General features: G+C 33.2%; 1 protein-coding gene across 1 annotated transcript in view; it reads right to left on the reverse strand.

Annotated features, from left to right (window-relative positions):
• Positions 1 to 15360, reverse strand: part of TRDN (triadin) — a 303753-nt gene that overhangs the window by 77267 nt on the left and 211126 nt on the right. The window contains exons 20-21 of the mRNA XM_006189572.3: positions 12238 to 12285; positions 9463 to 9510 (exon numbers count right to left, since the gene is read on the reverse strand). Coding sequence (XP_006189634.2) covers positions 9463 to 9510; positions 12238 to 12285 — 96 coding nt within the window. The remainder of the gene's footprint in view (positions 1 to 9462; positions 9511 to 12237; positions 12286 to 15360) is intronic.

The raw sequence follows: 15360 nt of genomic DNA on the forward strand, positions 1-15360 counted from the left end.
ACTAAAGAGCATGATTCCTCGACCATATGCTAAGAGAGCACTAAACTATCTTCCAAAATGGTTGTATAATTTGCATTCCCTCCAGCAATGCATGAGAGCTCCTGCTGCTCAACATCCTCCCCAACATTTGATGTTTTCAATGTTTTGGAGTTTAGTCATTCTAATAAATGTGTAGTGGTATCTCATCGTTTCAATTTGCAATTTCCTAATGATGTATGATGTTGAACATCTTTTCATATGCTTATTTCCCCTCTGTATATCTTCTTTTATGAGGTATCTGTTCAGACTTTCTCCCAATTTTTAAAATGAGTTGTTCATTTTCCTATTGTTGAGTTTTAAGAGTTCTTTGTGTACTCTGGATAACAGTTATTTATCAGATATGTACTTTACAAATATATTCTCTTATTCTGTGTCTTGTCTTTAAATATTTTTGATAATGTCTTTTGCAGAGCAGAAGTTTTTAATTTTTCATTCATGGGCTACGCTAAAACATCATCTCCGCATCCAAGATGACCTATATTTCTCTTATGTTATATTCTAGAAGTTTTATAGTTTCATGTTTTACATTAGTTCTATGATCCATTTTGAGTTAATATTTTGAGAATGATGTAGAGTTTGTGCCAGGATTCTTTTTCTTTTTTGCTATGAGTGTCCATTTGTTCTATTACCACTTGCTGAAAAGACTATCCCTTCTGCATTGAATTGCTTTTGCTCCTTTGTCAAATATCAGTTGACTGTATCTTTGTGGGTCCATTTCTAGGCTCTTCATTTTGTTCCATCAGTCTATCTGTTGAGTCCTTCACCAATACCACACTGTGTTGATTACTGTGACTTTATAATAAGTCTTGAAGTCCAGTAGTGTCAGTCCTCTGATTTTGTTCTCCTTTAATGTTGTATTGGCTATTCTGGCTCTTTTATTTTATTTATTTATTTATTTATTTATTTATTTATTTATTTATTTATTTATTTATTTAGGCTGTTATTCACAGTATCAGTTTGCCAATATCCTCCGGGATTTTTTATCATGATTTCATTGTAATCTATAGGTCCTTTTGGGAAGAACTGAGATTTTAACAATTTTGAGTCTGCCTACCCATGAACATGCGATATCTCTCAATTATTTAATACTTTTATTTTTTTCATCAAAGTTTCTTAGTTTCCGTCATGTAGATCTTATATATATTTTGTTAGATTTATATTTAAGTATTTCTTTTTCTCATGTTAATGCAAATGTTATTGCTTTTTTTTTTTTTACTATGTTCATTCCAATTTTTCATTGCTGTTACATAGGAGAGCAATTGGCTTTTGCATATTAACTTTGTGTCCTGCAACCTTGCTATAATCATGAATTCATTCTAGGATGTTTCTTGATTCCTTTGAATTTTCTAAAGAGATGATCATCCCATCATTTGCAAACAAAAACAATTTTATTTCTTTCTTCCCAATTGCTATATCTTTTCTTTCCTTTTCAAGTCTTATTGCATTAACTAGTATTTCCAGTACAATGTTGAATAAGTGTGCTCAGAGGGGACATCCTTGCCTTGTTTTTTTTATCATAGTAAGAAAGCTTCTAGTGTCTCATCATTAAGTATAATGTTAACAGTGGGTTTTATTTTAGATGCTCTTTATCAGGTTGAGGAAGTTTCCCTCTCTTTCTAGTTTGCTGAAAATTTTTATCATAAATGGATGTTGGATTTTGCAAAATAATTTTTATATCTGTTGAGATGATTGTGGTTCTTATTTATTTTGTTGATGTAATGAATTACATTGATTTATTTTCAAATATTAAACCAGTTTTGCATACCTAGAATGAATCATACTTGGGCGTGGTATATAATTCTTTTCATACATTGTTAATTTGATTTGCTAATGCTTTAGACTTCCATGAAATTTTTCAGATATTTTTAACAGTACATTAAACTTTGTGATGAATATGTACATGCAAAAGAAAACTGAGACTCTCAAAATGTCTTTCGTTGGAGAACAAAACAAAGCTAATGTCATTTTAATAAAATAGAAATTATCTTTCCTACAGTACTAAGTAATGTGACAAAGTGATCTCCCTGCAGAACAAGAACCCCAGGTCTGTTTCAGTTCCTTCACTTGGGAACAATATTTTAAAAGAAGAATACATTTTTGTATTTTAAAAAAGTAAACTTGATCTATTCAATGGATATTTATTTGGCGTCTCTTTTGTGTTGGGAGCTGGAAAAACAAGATGGTTGCATGGAGTTGGGTCAATACTGGAATGCATCCACATATACAGATTAAGTACAATGGTAGAAACACATACACAGGGCTCGGGGCCCATAGCAGAAGGACTGACAAACTCTACCTGATGCAATGAGAAAAGACCCCATAGAAGCACCAGCATTTATGGGCAGTTCTGAAACTGAATATAAAAGTTGTCATCAAAGAATTGGAAACAGATCTCCAACATAAAGAATGGTGTAAGAAAACAAGGAGTGTGAATGTTGATGTGGCTGTTTCGCTGGATGTACAAATCAGGGGAGAAGAACGTGAGCAAAGGCTGAAAAATCACACTGAGGATTGTTGGTGGAGAACCCCACAGTCCCCTACTAGAGAATTTAAATTTACTTCTTTCCAGTGATGAGGAGTCTTTAAAGATCCTAAATCCAAACATTTTTTCTGTCATCCTATAAATGTAATTAACAAAGTTGTGCTCATAAGAGAACATGATGCATGCTGAACTGATGGGTAATACTTAGAAAGTCATTGCTATTTTGTTTGGAAATAGCCCCAAACTGAAACCACCATTCACTCATAGTTGTATTATCCACATTCACCTGTCTCCTGAGGCAACAGCTTCTTCTGTTTCATTCTTTATAGATTCTTTGTGTGTATGTGTCATGGGCCTAATTTCTACATCTTGTGTGCCATTATTACTGATTCTTATGGCTAAATTAATAATTAGAGAAAGTCAGTAAGAAAGGGAAAAAAAAAATCTCCAAAGAACAATCTTTGCTCTGACCACTTAGCTTTGTAACATAGCAGCTTACAATATACTTTCTATTAAAAATCCCTAAGGGGAAAAAAAGAATAAACCTGTATGTGGTTTCAGGATAACAGCCAGAATAGAAGTGAATACTAATAGAAAAAAAAAGACATAATTAGCAGCTTAATGTTCCTGAGCTTGTAGGGAGGTGTTTTCTTGGTGTGTTACATGGTAAACACTACAGTGCATTTCCACAGTCTTATATAATTCAGTGTTAAAGAAGAAAATGAAAGTCAATTTTTCTCTCTGGAGAACAAAATTGTAATCTTCAAATATTTATATTAAATAATTAAAATTGTTTTTACATGCCAAATTCTGGTGATGGTGATCAAAATTCTATATGAGGAAAAATAAGATTTGTAAGAGAATTTTCATTATAAAGAGAATGAAAATGGTCTTTTATAGATTTAAGGATGTCTTAAAGAACCATCCTAATATTATGATGTAGACCATGAGCAAAAATATACACTTTACATTGCTTTAAAGTTATTAAATTATATGAAATATTGTTGAAAGAAATAGGAAGTGCATTGTCATTGAGTTCAGAAATCATATGACAATTTTTCTTCATATTTACAATTTGATTGACTATGCTTTAAGGAATGGTTTATCATTGCATTCTTAGTTTTACATAAAGATTGTTGGAAGTTAAATCAAGACAGTTTTAAGATTATAAGATAGGAGAGCGAGAGCACACACTTGATGTAAAAATTTGTTGCTTTTAAGAACCTAAAACATGGATAACATTTCCTTTAAGAAACTACTTTGATGAATCACGGAGAGGGTAGAAGGTGGGCAGTGCAGGAATCACACATTGCTCCTAGGTATGAAGTCTGTTCTGGTAACATCAGGTAACTTAATTTAGCCCATCTACCAACCAGTTCCTCTGAGTCAAAAGTTACTGAGGTCAATCTGATGGTAAAAGTGATGAGCCCAATGCGAAGGGCAGTGGGAGGTTCCTGGGTAATCTTATAGTTTAAGTGTACTTCTTTGTGAAATGCCCAGAGTCTGTGAAAAGGAAAGAAAAGACAGCCACAGAGACCACAATAGGTAGAGGAGTGGTTCATTTTTATGATAATTGAAAGGCAGAACATTGCATGGAATATGGGCATTATAATTGTCTGTCTGTGTGACTCGTACTTGCCTATCCTGCTTTAAGTAAGAGTGATCAAGTTACATATTAACTTGTTAGAGAAAAAGGATCATTAATACAAAGAACCATTAACTTCTGAGGGAAAAGTGGAGTATGAATGTATGTCTTATAGTATTACCTCCTAATCTTGTCAACGTCATTGGCACACACTGCCCCTTTTCTGGGCTGAAATATGTAACATTGAACGACATTCCTACCAATAAATGTTTGAATCACAGGAACTAAGTGTTGCATGACTGGACGTGGCACCCTGCAGGAGATCAATGCAACAATACAAACTTTTCAAACGTGTTTTTCAGCTGTGTTACTTAGCATTTAGATCTGTCTGTTTATTAAAAGGATGAAGGAAATGGGGAGGAACATGGTGAGAAAGGAGAGACTAGAAAGAAATTTCCATACATGAGATTAGAAGATTGTGAGAATATTCTAAAAGTATTAAAGACTAAGAAGTAGAGAGATGTGTTATGTGAGCAAGTGAGACAGTGGAAAATTGCTAACGGTTCTCCTAAAAACATATAAAATATATAAGCAAGCAGAGTACGCTCATTTTTACGGGTGTTGCATGGGCTCTGTTTGTAGACCATCTTCCTCTCCGAAGCCCACGCCAGGCTCCTCACAGCCAGTCCCAGCGCCTAGTCTGTTGTGGGCGCTCAATAAATATTAAACAACCAAAGCACAAACTATTGTCAAAAAGTTTGGAATTCACAGGAATCAATAATATGGTTATTATCATTTAACATTTATTGAGGGTCAACAGCATGACTTAGTCCACATGACTTAGTCATCATCACATATTAAGCAAATAATTAAATACAATATGTATCAACTAAACTTTCAATTTCACTCCATTGATCTTAAATGTAAAATTGTTTCTCTCTTTTTTTATAATGTTGACACATCACGAATTATAAACATTATTATTTAAATAAATAAGTTTCCCTTAGAGTAATCATTACTCTTAGATATTATTAACATTCACTTGAAAGTATGGATCAATCTACAATGCGTACACATCACAGATTCTAAACAGACCAGTGCATGTACAAAGAACAGAAGAATCTGATAAGTGTATCAAGACAGTGACAAATACACAAAGCATATAATAGTGACTGGGTTTCACTTGCTGTTGTGACAATTGAAAACACTAATACAATTAAGTAGGGTACCATTGTTTACAAAAGAGCAACAAAGGCAAAGAAAGACAGAAACTCTTTAAATGGACACAAATTAGTGCACAGATGAATTTAGAAATAGTTCTTCTTTTAAAGCAAAATAGAATTTTTTATTATCGTAAGTGAACTGCATTATGATACATTTATGATCCACATGCTCCAATTTTACCCTTAATAAAATGATTACTAATTGTGTTCAAATTTATTCTCAGTGGTTAACAGGCACTCAAATTCTATTTAATCTTTTTTCATGAATATTTTTTCTGTCAGGTTTGTACTTAAGTGGATCTTAAAGTGGTTTTTAATTTTTGTTAAGAGGATGGAAAGCTATACTTAATGTTTCTGTAATGAAACTTTCAGTGTAATTTTGGGATACTAAAATATCCAAGTTTATAAAGCATATTTTCCCTTAGCATTTAAATCTTAGAATCTTAGAAATGAAAACTTTCTAGATCTGCCTTCTTCCTAAAAAGGGAATAGCTTTTGTATTCTGACGTGAGGAACATACTACTTAAAAACGTCACAGAATAAAATTTTTTTTTATGATTCAAAGGAGTAGAAGATCACCTAATTTAGGCCTATAATTGTAAAACTAAGAAAAATTGGGGATAAGGTCTATATGTATATGTATATTTCTATATTAGACTTACATGTTGGCCTAATCAGGCAATTGTTAAATTTTCTCTTCCATTTTAAGTTTTTTTTTAAAAAAAATCATAATATAATAGTTGTAATTACTAAAATTTAATTTAGTCAATATCTTTAACAGTTCACCACACCCAGTTTTGTTTATGTAAGAGCACCAATTACAAAGATCATAACAATAATGATGTAATTAATGACTAGTGCATATTTAGTAATTTCCTTCACTATTTTACTTTAAAATGGAGGGGGGGGGTCGTTAAATAATTTAATCACTTATCTTCTGGTTTCTGAAATATTTGGCAACTTTTGATATCAGAAATCACATTTTGATTTACTAAAATAGTATCTTAATTGTACAGTGTTTAGAAGCACAGATCACTGAAATCTGGATCACCCAATATTCTTTTCTCCAACATTTCTTCAATGTTTTTATGCAATCCACAAATATTTATTGAATATCCTCATGCCAGCACTGTTACAGGCCCCTAGAACAAACTCTTAAAGAAAGCTTTAATCGATGCCATGCACAGATGTGAACGAAAGAAAAAGAAAGGTGATATGCAAGTGATTTAACTTATCACTATTTTCTTCACCTTTTCACTGTGGGATTTAAATCACTCTGAAGGAAGAAATTAGAAACAAGGAGATGCTGGACTTTTAACTCAGATCGTTAAAGTTAGCTGTCTTGACTGGTCTCCTTTCCTGTTTCCTTCACTGCCCAGCAAGTACGAAGCCACTGGATGCTCCCCCAGAAGGACCATTTTGATCCTCTGACTATTAACAAGCAAATATTATCAAAGATTTTCTTCTGAGAGAAAGCAAGATTGAAAAAGAGAGGGGGGAATTGAATTTAGGGGAGCAGGTCAATTTTTAAAAGGAATGCCAAAGAGGAAAAAGTACACTAAATATGGAAAATTAAATATTAACAAATAAATAAACTAGGCTTCATGAAATGTAAGGTACTCTTTCCAGGTACAATACACAAACAGGTAAAGATGAATCCTCATGCAGTGGCACGTGTTGCAATGTTTTATCTTTGGCATTCCTTGGCCCTCACTATAAGAACAGCAACGTGTTGTGGAAAATATTTGTGTCTCCTGATGCTTCTAGGCAATTGCTTTTTAAATAAGGAGAAATAGTTAATGTGTGAGTGTGTGTGTGTGTGTGTATGTATGTCTTTAAAGTGGAGAAATTTATAGAGTTTCTAAATACTCAAAATTCTGGTCTTGCCAATTTAAGATCTTCATGAGCAGAATAACTAAAAAACATATGAACCATCATGAGTTAGAGATAAAATAGAGGTACATTTTTGGACTTTTGCAGAAGTTAGGTTAAATAATTTCTACTTCTTACATGATTTGAGGCCTAGTTTATTAAATTACATTAACATAAAATTTATTCGGCCTTTCACTAAATGAATTTTCCATAATGTGAAATTTAGCTTACTCAAAGTTTTCCAATTACAATGCAGACTAGGTTTAGAGGTTCAATATACACAATTTTACATAGATCACAAAGTTTGTTTGAAATCTATTTAAGGATTATGAAAATCATAAAGATTTTCCTCAGTACAAGTCCATAAGATCAAACTTAAATAAACGAAAATAACTTTGTAAACTAATTATACCACAATGCCTTATGAATTAGTTTTATATTATAAAAGGACACAGCTTTATAATATTTAAAACTGAAATGATTTACTAAGTCAATATAAAAAAGCCATTGAAAGAATCTTGTATTGTTTGTACCTAAGCCAAGAGCCTAAGTATTTATAAAATAAACGGCATTTTTAATAAAAGAATGAATTTTAAAATCATTTGAAGGGGTAAATTCACATCTCTAAGAGCCATTCCTGGTCTTCTATCTACCTGAGCCAACATGATAGAATTAATGAAACTGATGCCAACATGCAGGTAAGAAGAAAAAAAAAAATCTGTGCTCACATCGGTTACATGTTAGGTACTATTATTAGTGTGGGCATTTTGTATTCTAGTCAATCTTCTCTTAATTTGCTGTGGCTATCAAAATAATCTGCAAATGCCATAGGTGAGTAATCAATGCCTTTATCCTAGAGGGAAGAAAAACTATGAAGCTTAGTGAAATCAAAGTGATTTAATAGTTTATCTCATCTATATTGATGCTGATTTTATAAGGAAATATGCCTAAGTAAATGCTAGATACTTATTTAGGAATTTATAATTGCTCATATCCTTTCACATGTGTTTTCTTCTTTGAATTCCACATCTTGTTAGACAGGCAGGTCAGGTATAATTAACTCCATTTTTTAGAGGAGAAATTTAGGCTCAGAATTTTGCCCAAGTAAACAAGTTGAAATTGGGATCCTGTCATCCTACTCCCCTACTTTATATTTTAGAGGCTAAAGTACCCTCTTCAAAAAGAAATTGACAGAAACATTCTATTGCATTCCAAAATTCCAGGTAGCCCCCAGAAGCCAAAGGAATTTGAAAATTTTTTCAATATGATTTACTGTGATTTTTATTTTGAAAAGGCCAGGGAAATAAATCCTTGACTAATTTTTAACTTAACTGAAACTTTAACCTTAGTTTACCTATCTGAAATGTGAAGGATTGAAGGATTTTCTTGATGTATTTATATAAAGTATCTAAATTTCTGATACTATGAACTTAATTGAGTATCAAATTTAAAAGGGGCAATTGTTTTGATTTCATTCTTGACAAAATTATTGCTAGTTCTGATTTTATGTATTTATTATAACAAATAATAAATATTATAATATATAAAAAGCAGAAGAGTGAGTGGAGCAATAAAAATTATTAGCACTCTGAGCTCTAACAGAAGACCCAACATCACTTCCAATGTTTTTACTCTACTGTACTGTAGCACTTTTCTCAAGCATATTCTGGAGTGACATATTAATATTAAAATAGCTGCAAAAATAAAAATGCATTATTTATAGCATTATGATTTGTAACTCTGAAATTTTAGACCTCTTGGGAGAATCAATTGCTGAAGTCGTCATATAAATTCAAATAATTTACTTTTACTGCTGTTTTTTTGCTTTGTTTTAAAATTTACATATTTCTTTTCAAGCAATAAAAATAGCTTTTGCATAAATAGAGTTGTGTCATCTTTATTCTTTAAACTATGGTCAGTCAAGTGGTATTAAAACCACAAATCAGACAGAAAAGAGGTCTGCAAATTGCCCTGGATGATTTCCGTATTCCCAACAATCTTCAGCATTTTTCTTCATGTAATGAAGCAGTCTGTGGAGTTTTCCTGTTCTGAACTTACACTCAAAGTTAAGTTATACAAAACAAGGACACCTCAGATTGCCACCTCACATTCTCCCTGGCACAGAAAAACATGCAAGGACAGGGACAGGGAGCAACAGATTTAAAGGTTATTGTCTTCCGCCTGTCTGAAGCCAGTGCTTTCCTCCTCATGTTGTTGTCTTTCTAAAGAAGATAATGTCAACCTCCTTCATTTTTTTTTACCTTGCTCCACTGTCTTGCTTGTTTTCTCTTCCTTCTTTCCAGGTACAGCTGCAAGGCAGAGATAAGGTTCAAATAAAAGTTCCGGATGGAAATGCTGCTTCTGCTCAAAATGGCATCTTGTAACTCATTCAAATGCCAAACATTTCTTCTAAACAAGCCTATTTTAAAGCTTTTTCAACATTTCTCATTTCTCTATAATCCAACTGAAACCTACTATCATAACTCTAATCTTAAAGAATTAGAGAAAAAAAAAAAAACCCTTGTTGCCTCTTTACTAGTTTTTGCACATCGTTTTCTAACTTATCCTTCTATACTCTGCTTTAATAAGCAAGCTCTACAAAGAATTCCACTTGACAGGATTGTGATTAATCAACTTACATCCCAGGTTATTGCTGTAGCCACTTAGCTGAAAATGTCAACTAGACACTCCTTTAAAATTCAAGCTTAATATCACTTAATCAACTGAAAGGACAGTTTAGTCATGCTTGAGGTTCATTTAAATATTAAATGAACGCATCTCAAATCACCAGTAGCCAAAAGAGAAATAAGATTATCACGTAGGTGCTGTTTCCCCTGACCAAAACTTTTCTGAAATTTTACTGCTCTAAGTGGAGCATTAGTTGCTTACCTGTTTATTCATCAAAGCAATAGAAAGGATTCACACAAAAATCAGTGTACCCCACTGAAATAACTGATTCCAGGAAGGATCTTCAGAGGATACTAGCAACTATCAGATGAAGGATGAATGGGGAATGAATATTCCCATCACATCTAAGTATCACCCCACAGAGTTGCATGGGGAAAAGTGTAACTTTGAAAGGAAGAAATGTGGTTGTCACCAGCCTAACCCACTGATGAAATTTAGAACCATTCACTCATAATAGGACATCCCGACTTTCTGTGCTTCCTAATGACACGCAGCGTGGTTTACACAGTATGACCTCTGACGTATTCTTGCCAAGCATCCAACTGGAATCAAGCTAAGCCAAAGACTCAGCTTTCAGTTTAATCAAATACAAGATACAGAGAACATATTAAATAATATTCTGAAGAAACAATCATAGAAATCAAAAGTGTCTACAGTGTGACTGACCATGATCTTTTCAAAAAGTTAATGCCATGGACTAGAGAGAAAAAGGAAAAAAGCCTTTTCTTTAACATTAAACTTGCTAAATTCACTCAGTTATAGTAGTTTATCTGTAGATTCTTTTGAATTTTTCAAGTAGATAATTTCATCTGTGAATAAAGCTTTGGTTTTTTGCTTTTCTATTTTTGCATCTATTACTTCTTTTTCTCACCTATTGCACTGGCTAGGATATTTAGTACAATGGGTAATAGAGGTGCTTTGAGCAGACATCCTTGTTGTAATTCTCAGGGAGAAATTTTTCCCTTTTTCTTCATTGAGTATGATATTTGCTAATGGATTTTGTGTATATCTTATAGACTAGAGACATTTCTTTTACTCTAATATGAAACATATCAAATGCATCTACTATGATAAGTATATTTTCCCTTTATTTTGTTATTCTGGTTAATTACACTGATTTTTTTTGAAATTGCATTCCAGAAATAAAACCAACTTGGTTACTTTTTATCTTTCACATATATTATCAGACTGGATCTAATATTTTATTTATATCTGTGCCTCTATGTTCACAAGAGAAGTTCCCTGTATGATTCCTACTTTTTGTTTCTTGCTAGGTTTTTGAATAAAGGTTATTTAGCTCCATAAAATGAGTGAATGTTTCCTTTTACTCTGTTCCTGGGAGGTTTGGTGCAAGACTGGTGCGAAGTTTTCCTTAAATATTTGAAAGAATTCACCAGTGAAGCCATCTTAGCTAGAATTTTCTTTGGGAAAAATTATAATTATGGATTCAGAATGTCAATTTTATTAACATTTTCAAATTTATTGGAACTGTTTTTATTTTTTAATTATCTGTAGAATCTGTAGTGTTGCCTACTTTTTATTTTCTGATAATGTTTTGTGTCTTCTCTTTTTTCTTAATAAATTTATACAGAGGTCTACCAGCTTTATCAGTTTTTATAGAGGTCTAATTTTGACTTTTTGCTTTCTCTATTGTGCTGTTTAATTTCTATTTCATTAGCTTCTGCTTTTACATTTAAAAATTTCTCTTCCTTCTGCTTTCTTTGGATTTCATCGAAAAATTAAATTAAAAAAAAATTTCTTCCTGAATATTTGTTTTTCAGCCTTTCTTCTTTTCTAATGAATATTTTTAAAGAGTAGAAATTTCACATAAACACTGTTTAGGAACATATTTCCAAAATTCCACTGTCATTTTTTTCTTTGACCTATTTGGAAATGTTTTGCTTTTGTTTCTCACAGCATCTAGCATTATTTCAGACATAGCAAGTGATCAATACATAATTGCTTGATGACTAAGTGTATTAATTGAAACCCAAACCTTCTAATGCAGTATATTGAATTTGAATGCTCTCCAGATGACTCAGATTCTGTTGAGCTTAAACAGCTGCATTTCTTCAGTTTTTCAACACTAACTTAACCATCAAGCTATAATCACTAGTTTTAGTTTACGGCCCTAAAGGAACAAAACTATTGGCATTAGAGCACTGAAGACAAAGCCCTGTTAACACAGATATTACAACTCTTGTTCAAAATGAGTTTGTTTCCATATCAGTGAAATAGTAAAACCAATAAACAGAGCTCTTCTATAAGCACTAAACAGTATGTTAAGTGAGAAACCTTAGCGTAAAGAAGCTATAGTCATGACATCTTTTTCTTTCAGCTGTATTTACCTTTTTTAGTTGAGGCAGCACCAACCTCTTCTTTGGCTCGTTCAGTTTCTGTAAATTCAGACATTAAAGAACGAGAAATGGATATCAGACAAGCCAGGTCGGTATCTTAGGGTATTCTAAGTCAGACAAGATGAAAACTGCCCAAAGGCTAAACTATACGTGGCATCTGAGAGCAAAGCAAGCAGCAGAAATCCACGCCATAATGTGCTTGTATTTTTTTAACTTATGAGCTTTCTTAAGTAACAATAGAGAAACTCTTGCAAGATACAACCCTGTGGTGTTAAATTTTATGCTTATATTACTTATGCTTGTAAGTAATGACCATAAAAGAAGGTGGCTTATTCCACAAAATCACACTGGAACACTAATTTATTAGATTATAATCAAATCTTAAATGATGCATGAGTTGTGGGGAAGAACACTTGATAGGCCTTCTTTGTTTGTTTAGCCTTTAACTACAGGAATGGCCAGCCATATTTGGCCTCAATCAATCACCTTATAGTATAAAATATTAGCCATAATGTTACAGAAAATTCCATTTGAATATTGCTTTGGGGGGGGGGACAGATTAAAAAAAGGCCAAAATGGCTTCTTGGAGTTTTTCTGAGCACCTAGGGTGGAAGATAGGGGAACTCTCCTGAAAACATGATCTGAAATGTGCATCCTAGTACAAAATGTTACACCTCAAATTAAGGCTAATTAAAGTTGAAGTTTTCTTTGATCCACAGGAAAATAGAAAATGACAATGAGCTGGTAAATTTTTACAAAGTTTAGTTACTCATTTTGTTAACTTTATTGTTTGAGGCTGTTGCCCTTGGACACCTGTATTTGTATTTTTACTTTTATTCTTCTTTGCATGTGTATATAACCCTGTTACTCATTTTACAGTCAGTGGCTAAGGCTCTAGAAACAATCAAAAAAAGGGTCTTCATGCCCCTTTGACTTCCCTGTGCCATAGATCTTGGGCTGTGAGAGAGATCAAATGTCAGGAATAGACTTTCACATCGCTTTCAAGTTTTAATTCCACAGTATTAGATACCACACACTTCATAATTTGAGCCCAGACAAGAAGCCCTGGAAATATCCTCTTCTCCAGGCTGTTTCAGGATCCTGAGCTCCAGGACTAAGCAGATCCTTGGATGTTATACAGCTTTGAGGAAAGACTAGACCAGTGGCTCTCAAATTCGGCATGCATCAGTCACCCAGGAGAGCTGTTCAAACACAGATCCTGGACCTGATTCAGTAGGTCTGGGCATGCCCTAAGAATCTACATTTCTAACCAGTTCCCAGGTGATGCTTATGTTGCTGGTCTTGGCAATATTTTGGAAACTAATTACCACACTTCCCCTAAGACACAAGAGGACTGGTCCCCCTGGAATCGTCAACCTTCACTTCAGGTACTATCATGAACCTAGGCTTTGTATTTCTCCTAAAAACAGACTCTTTTCCAAAGTCTTTCCACTGTGACATCTCTCTATCACAGCTCGGCTCCCTATATCCTCAGCTTCTTCTCAAAATGTGCACTTTGCTTTCTTCCTTTAACCAAACTCTAGTTCCCTAAGGACATTGCATCCTCTGTAGTCTTCTAAAATTGGGAAAGTTTTTTTTCCATCTCTTACTTACCAAAGTGCTTACTTCTGCTTTTTAACTAATGTATTAAATTCTGTTTACAACTTCTCTTTACTTCTTATTACCTCTAATATGACCTCTTCGCTTCCTCCAAATCCCGCCTGTTTTGAAGTCCATGCTATCAGGTTGCACCCGGCTCTATCCTGCTCTGTTGTTGCCCTTAACCGACCTCGTGCCTGTGCCCTATTACTTACCCATTTCTACACATAGTTATCCTCTCTGCTATCACTATTGTGACTTTTCATTAAGAACTACTCTCAGTTCAAGCCTCACACTAGACTAAGCTGGGGAGTTTTTATAAATCTATGAGATTAAAACATAGTGGATCCGGGGTGGGCTTCTGATTCTGAGTTAATGAGTCTGGGATGAAGCCTGGCCATTTGTCTATTTGTAAGCTTGTTTCTGTCATACATTTACATGCATATATTCTTTTTCATTATAGGTTACTCTAAGATATTGAATATAGTTCCTTGTGCTACACAGTATAAACGTGTTGTTTATCTACTTTGTATATAGTAGTTAGTATTAATTCTTGTAATTTTCTTCCTTCAAATCATGTGCTGAGATGCAGTGTTAAAATAGTTAAGCCAGACAGCCCTTAGACTTGGATAGCATTAGTGCTTTTGGTGGTCTACATAAACAAAACAAAAGCAGTCAACTAGATTGAGTCAACTAAATTTTTCTTGAATCAAGAAAATGATACTCAAGAGCTACTATCATAACAGCCAAATAATGAAATTTTCCCAAATAAGGCAATATATGTTATAGCCAATATGTTTTGGTTTTTTTTCCTTCACTTCCATGTCACCTCTATAACTTTTGACCTAGCTCCCACTGGTGGAATGCTCTCAATCTTTTTCAGTTTTTTCACTGCCCTACTTGTTTCACTGTTTACTCAAATAAGCTGTTTAACTTTTTACATAAGCAATGCTGATATGAGGAGCTGTGGTTGATTGATTGAGCTGCTGTATAGTATTTCACTGAACACATATTCAAATTCTAAATTATGCATCCATTCTCCTGCAATGAACACTAGGTTATGTCCAATTTTGTGTTATTATAAATAAAAACTTTACTTTTTCCATGGACTTGCTCTAATCCTGTCTATCTCACCATTCTTTTTTAATTCAATACCACGAAATTGTATCACATAAATAATTTATGTTAATTAAACTATATATCTGCTCTCTCATTTCCTCTCATAATTTAAGATAATGTAAAATTATATCATGAATATTCAGGTTATATACACAAAATTGTGTGCCTCATACTATATGGGTGACTGAAGGAATTTTTCGAGAGTATTTGTAATGATATGCAATTTTCACCTTAGGCATTAACTTTATAAATAGCTTACTGTATATGGAAGTTATGTAAAACTTCTTCTGCTGTATGGTTTCAAGACCAAAAGAAAAAAAAAACAGTTTTTAGTTGGGGAAATGGATGGTCATATTGTTAGCAGAGATTTTAAACAACTTATGAGTTATCTCTAAT

Source organism: Camelus ferus, chromosome 8 (genome assembly GCF_009834535.1).
Source record: "Camelus ferus isolate YT-003-E chromosome 8, BCGSAC_Cfer_1.0, whole genome shotgun sequence".
Lineage (NCBI taxonomy): Eukaryota > Metazoa > Chordata > Mammalia > Artiodactyla > Camelidae > Camelus > Camelus ferus.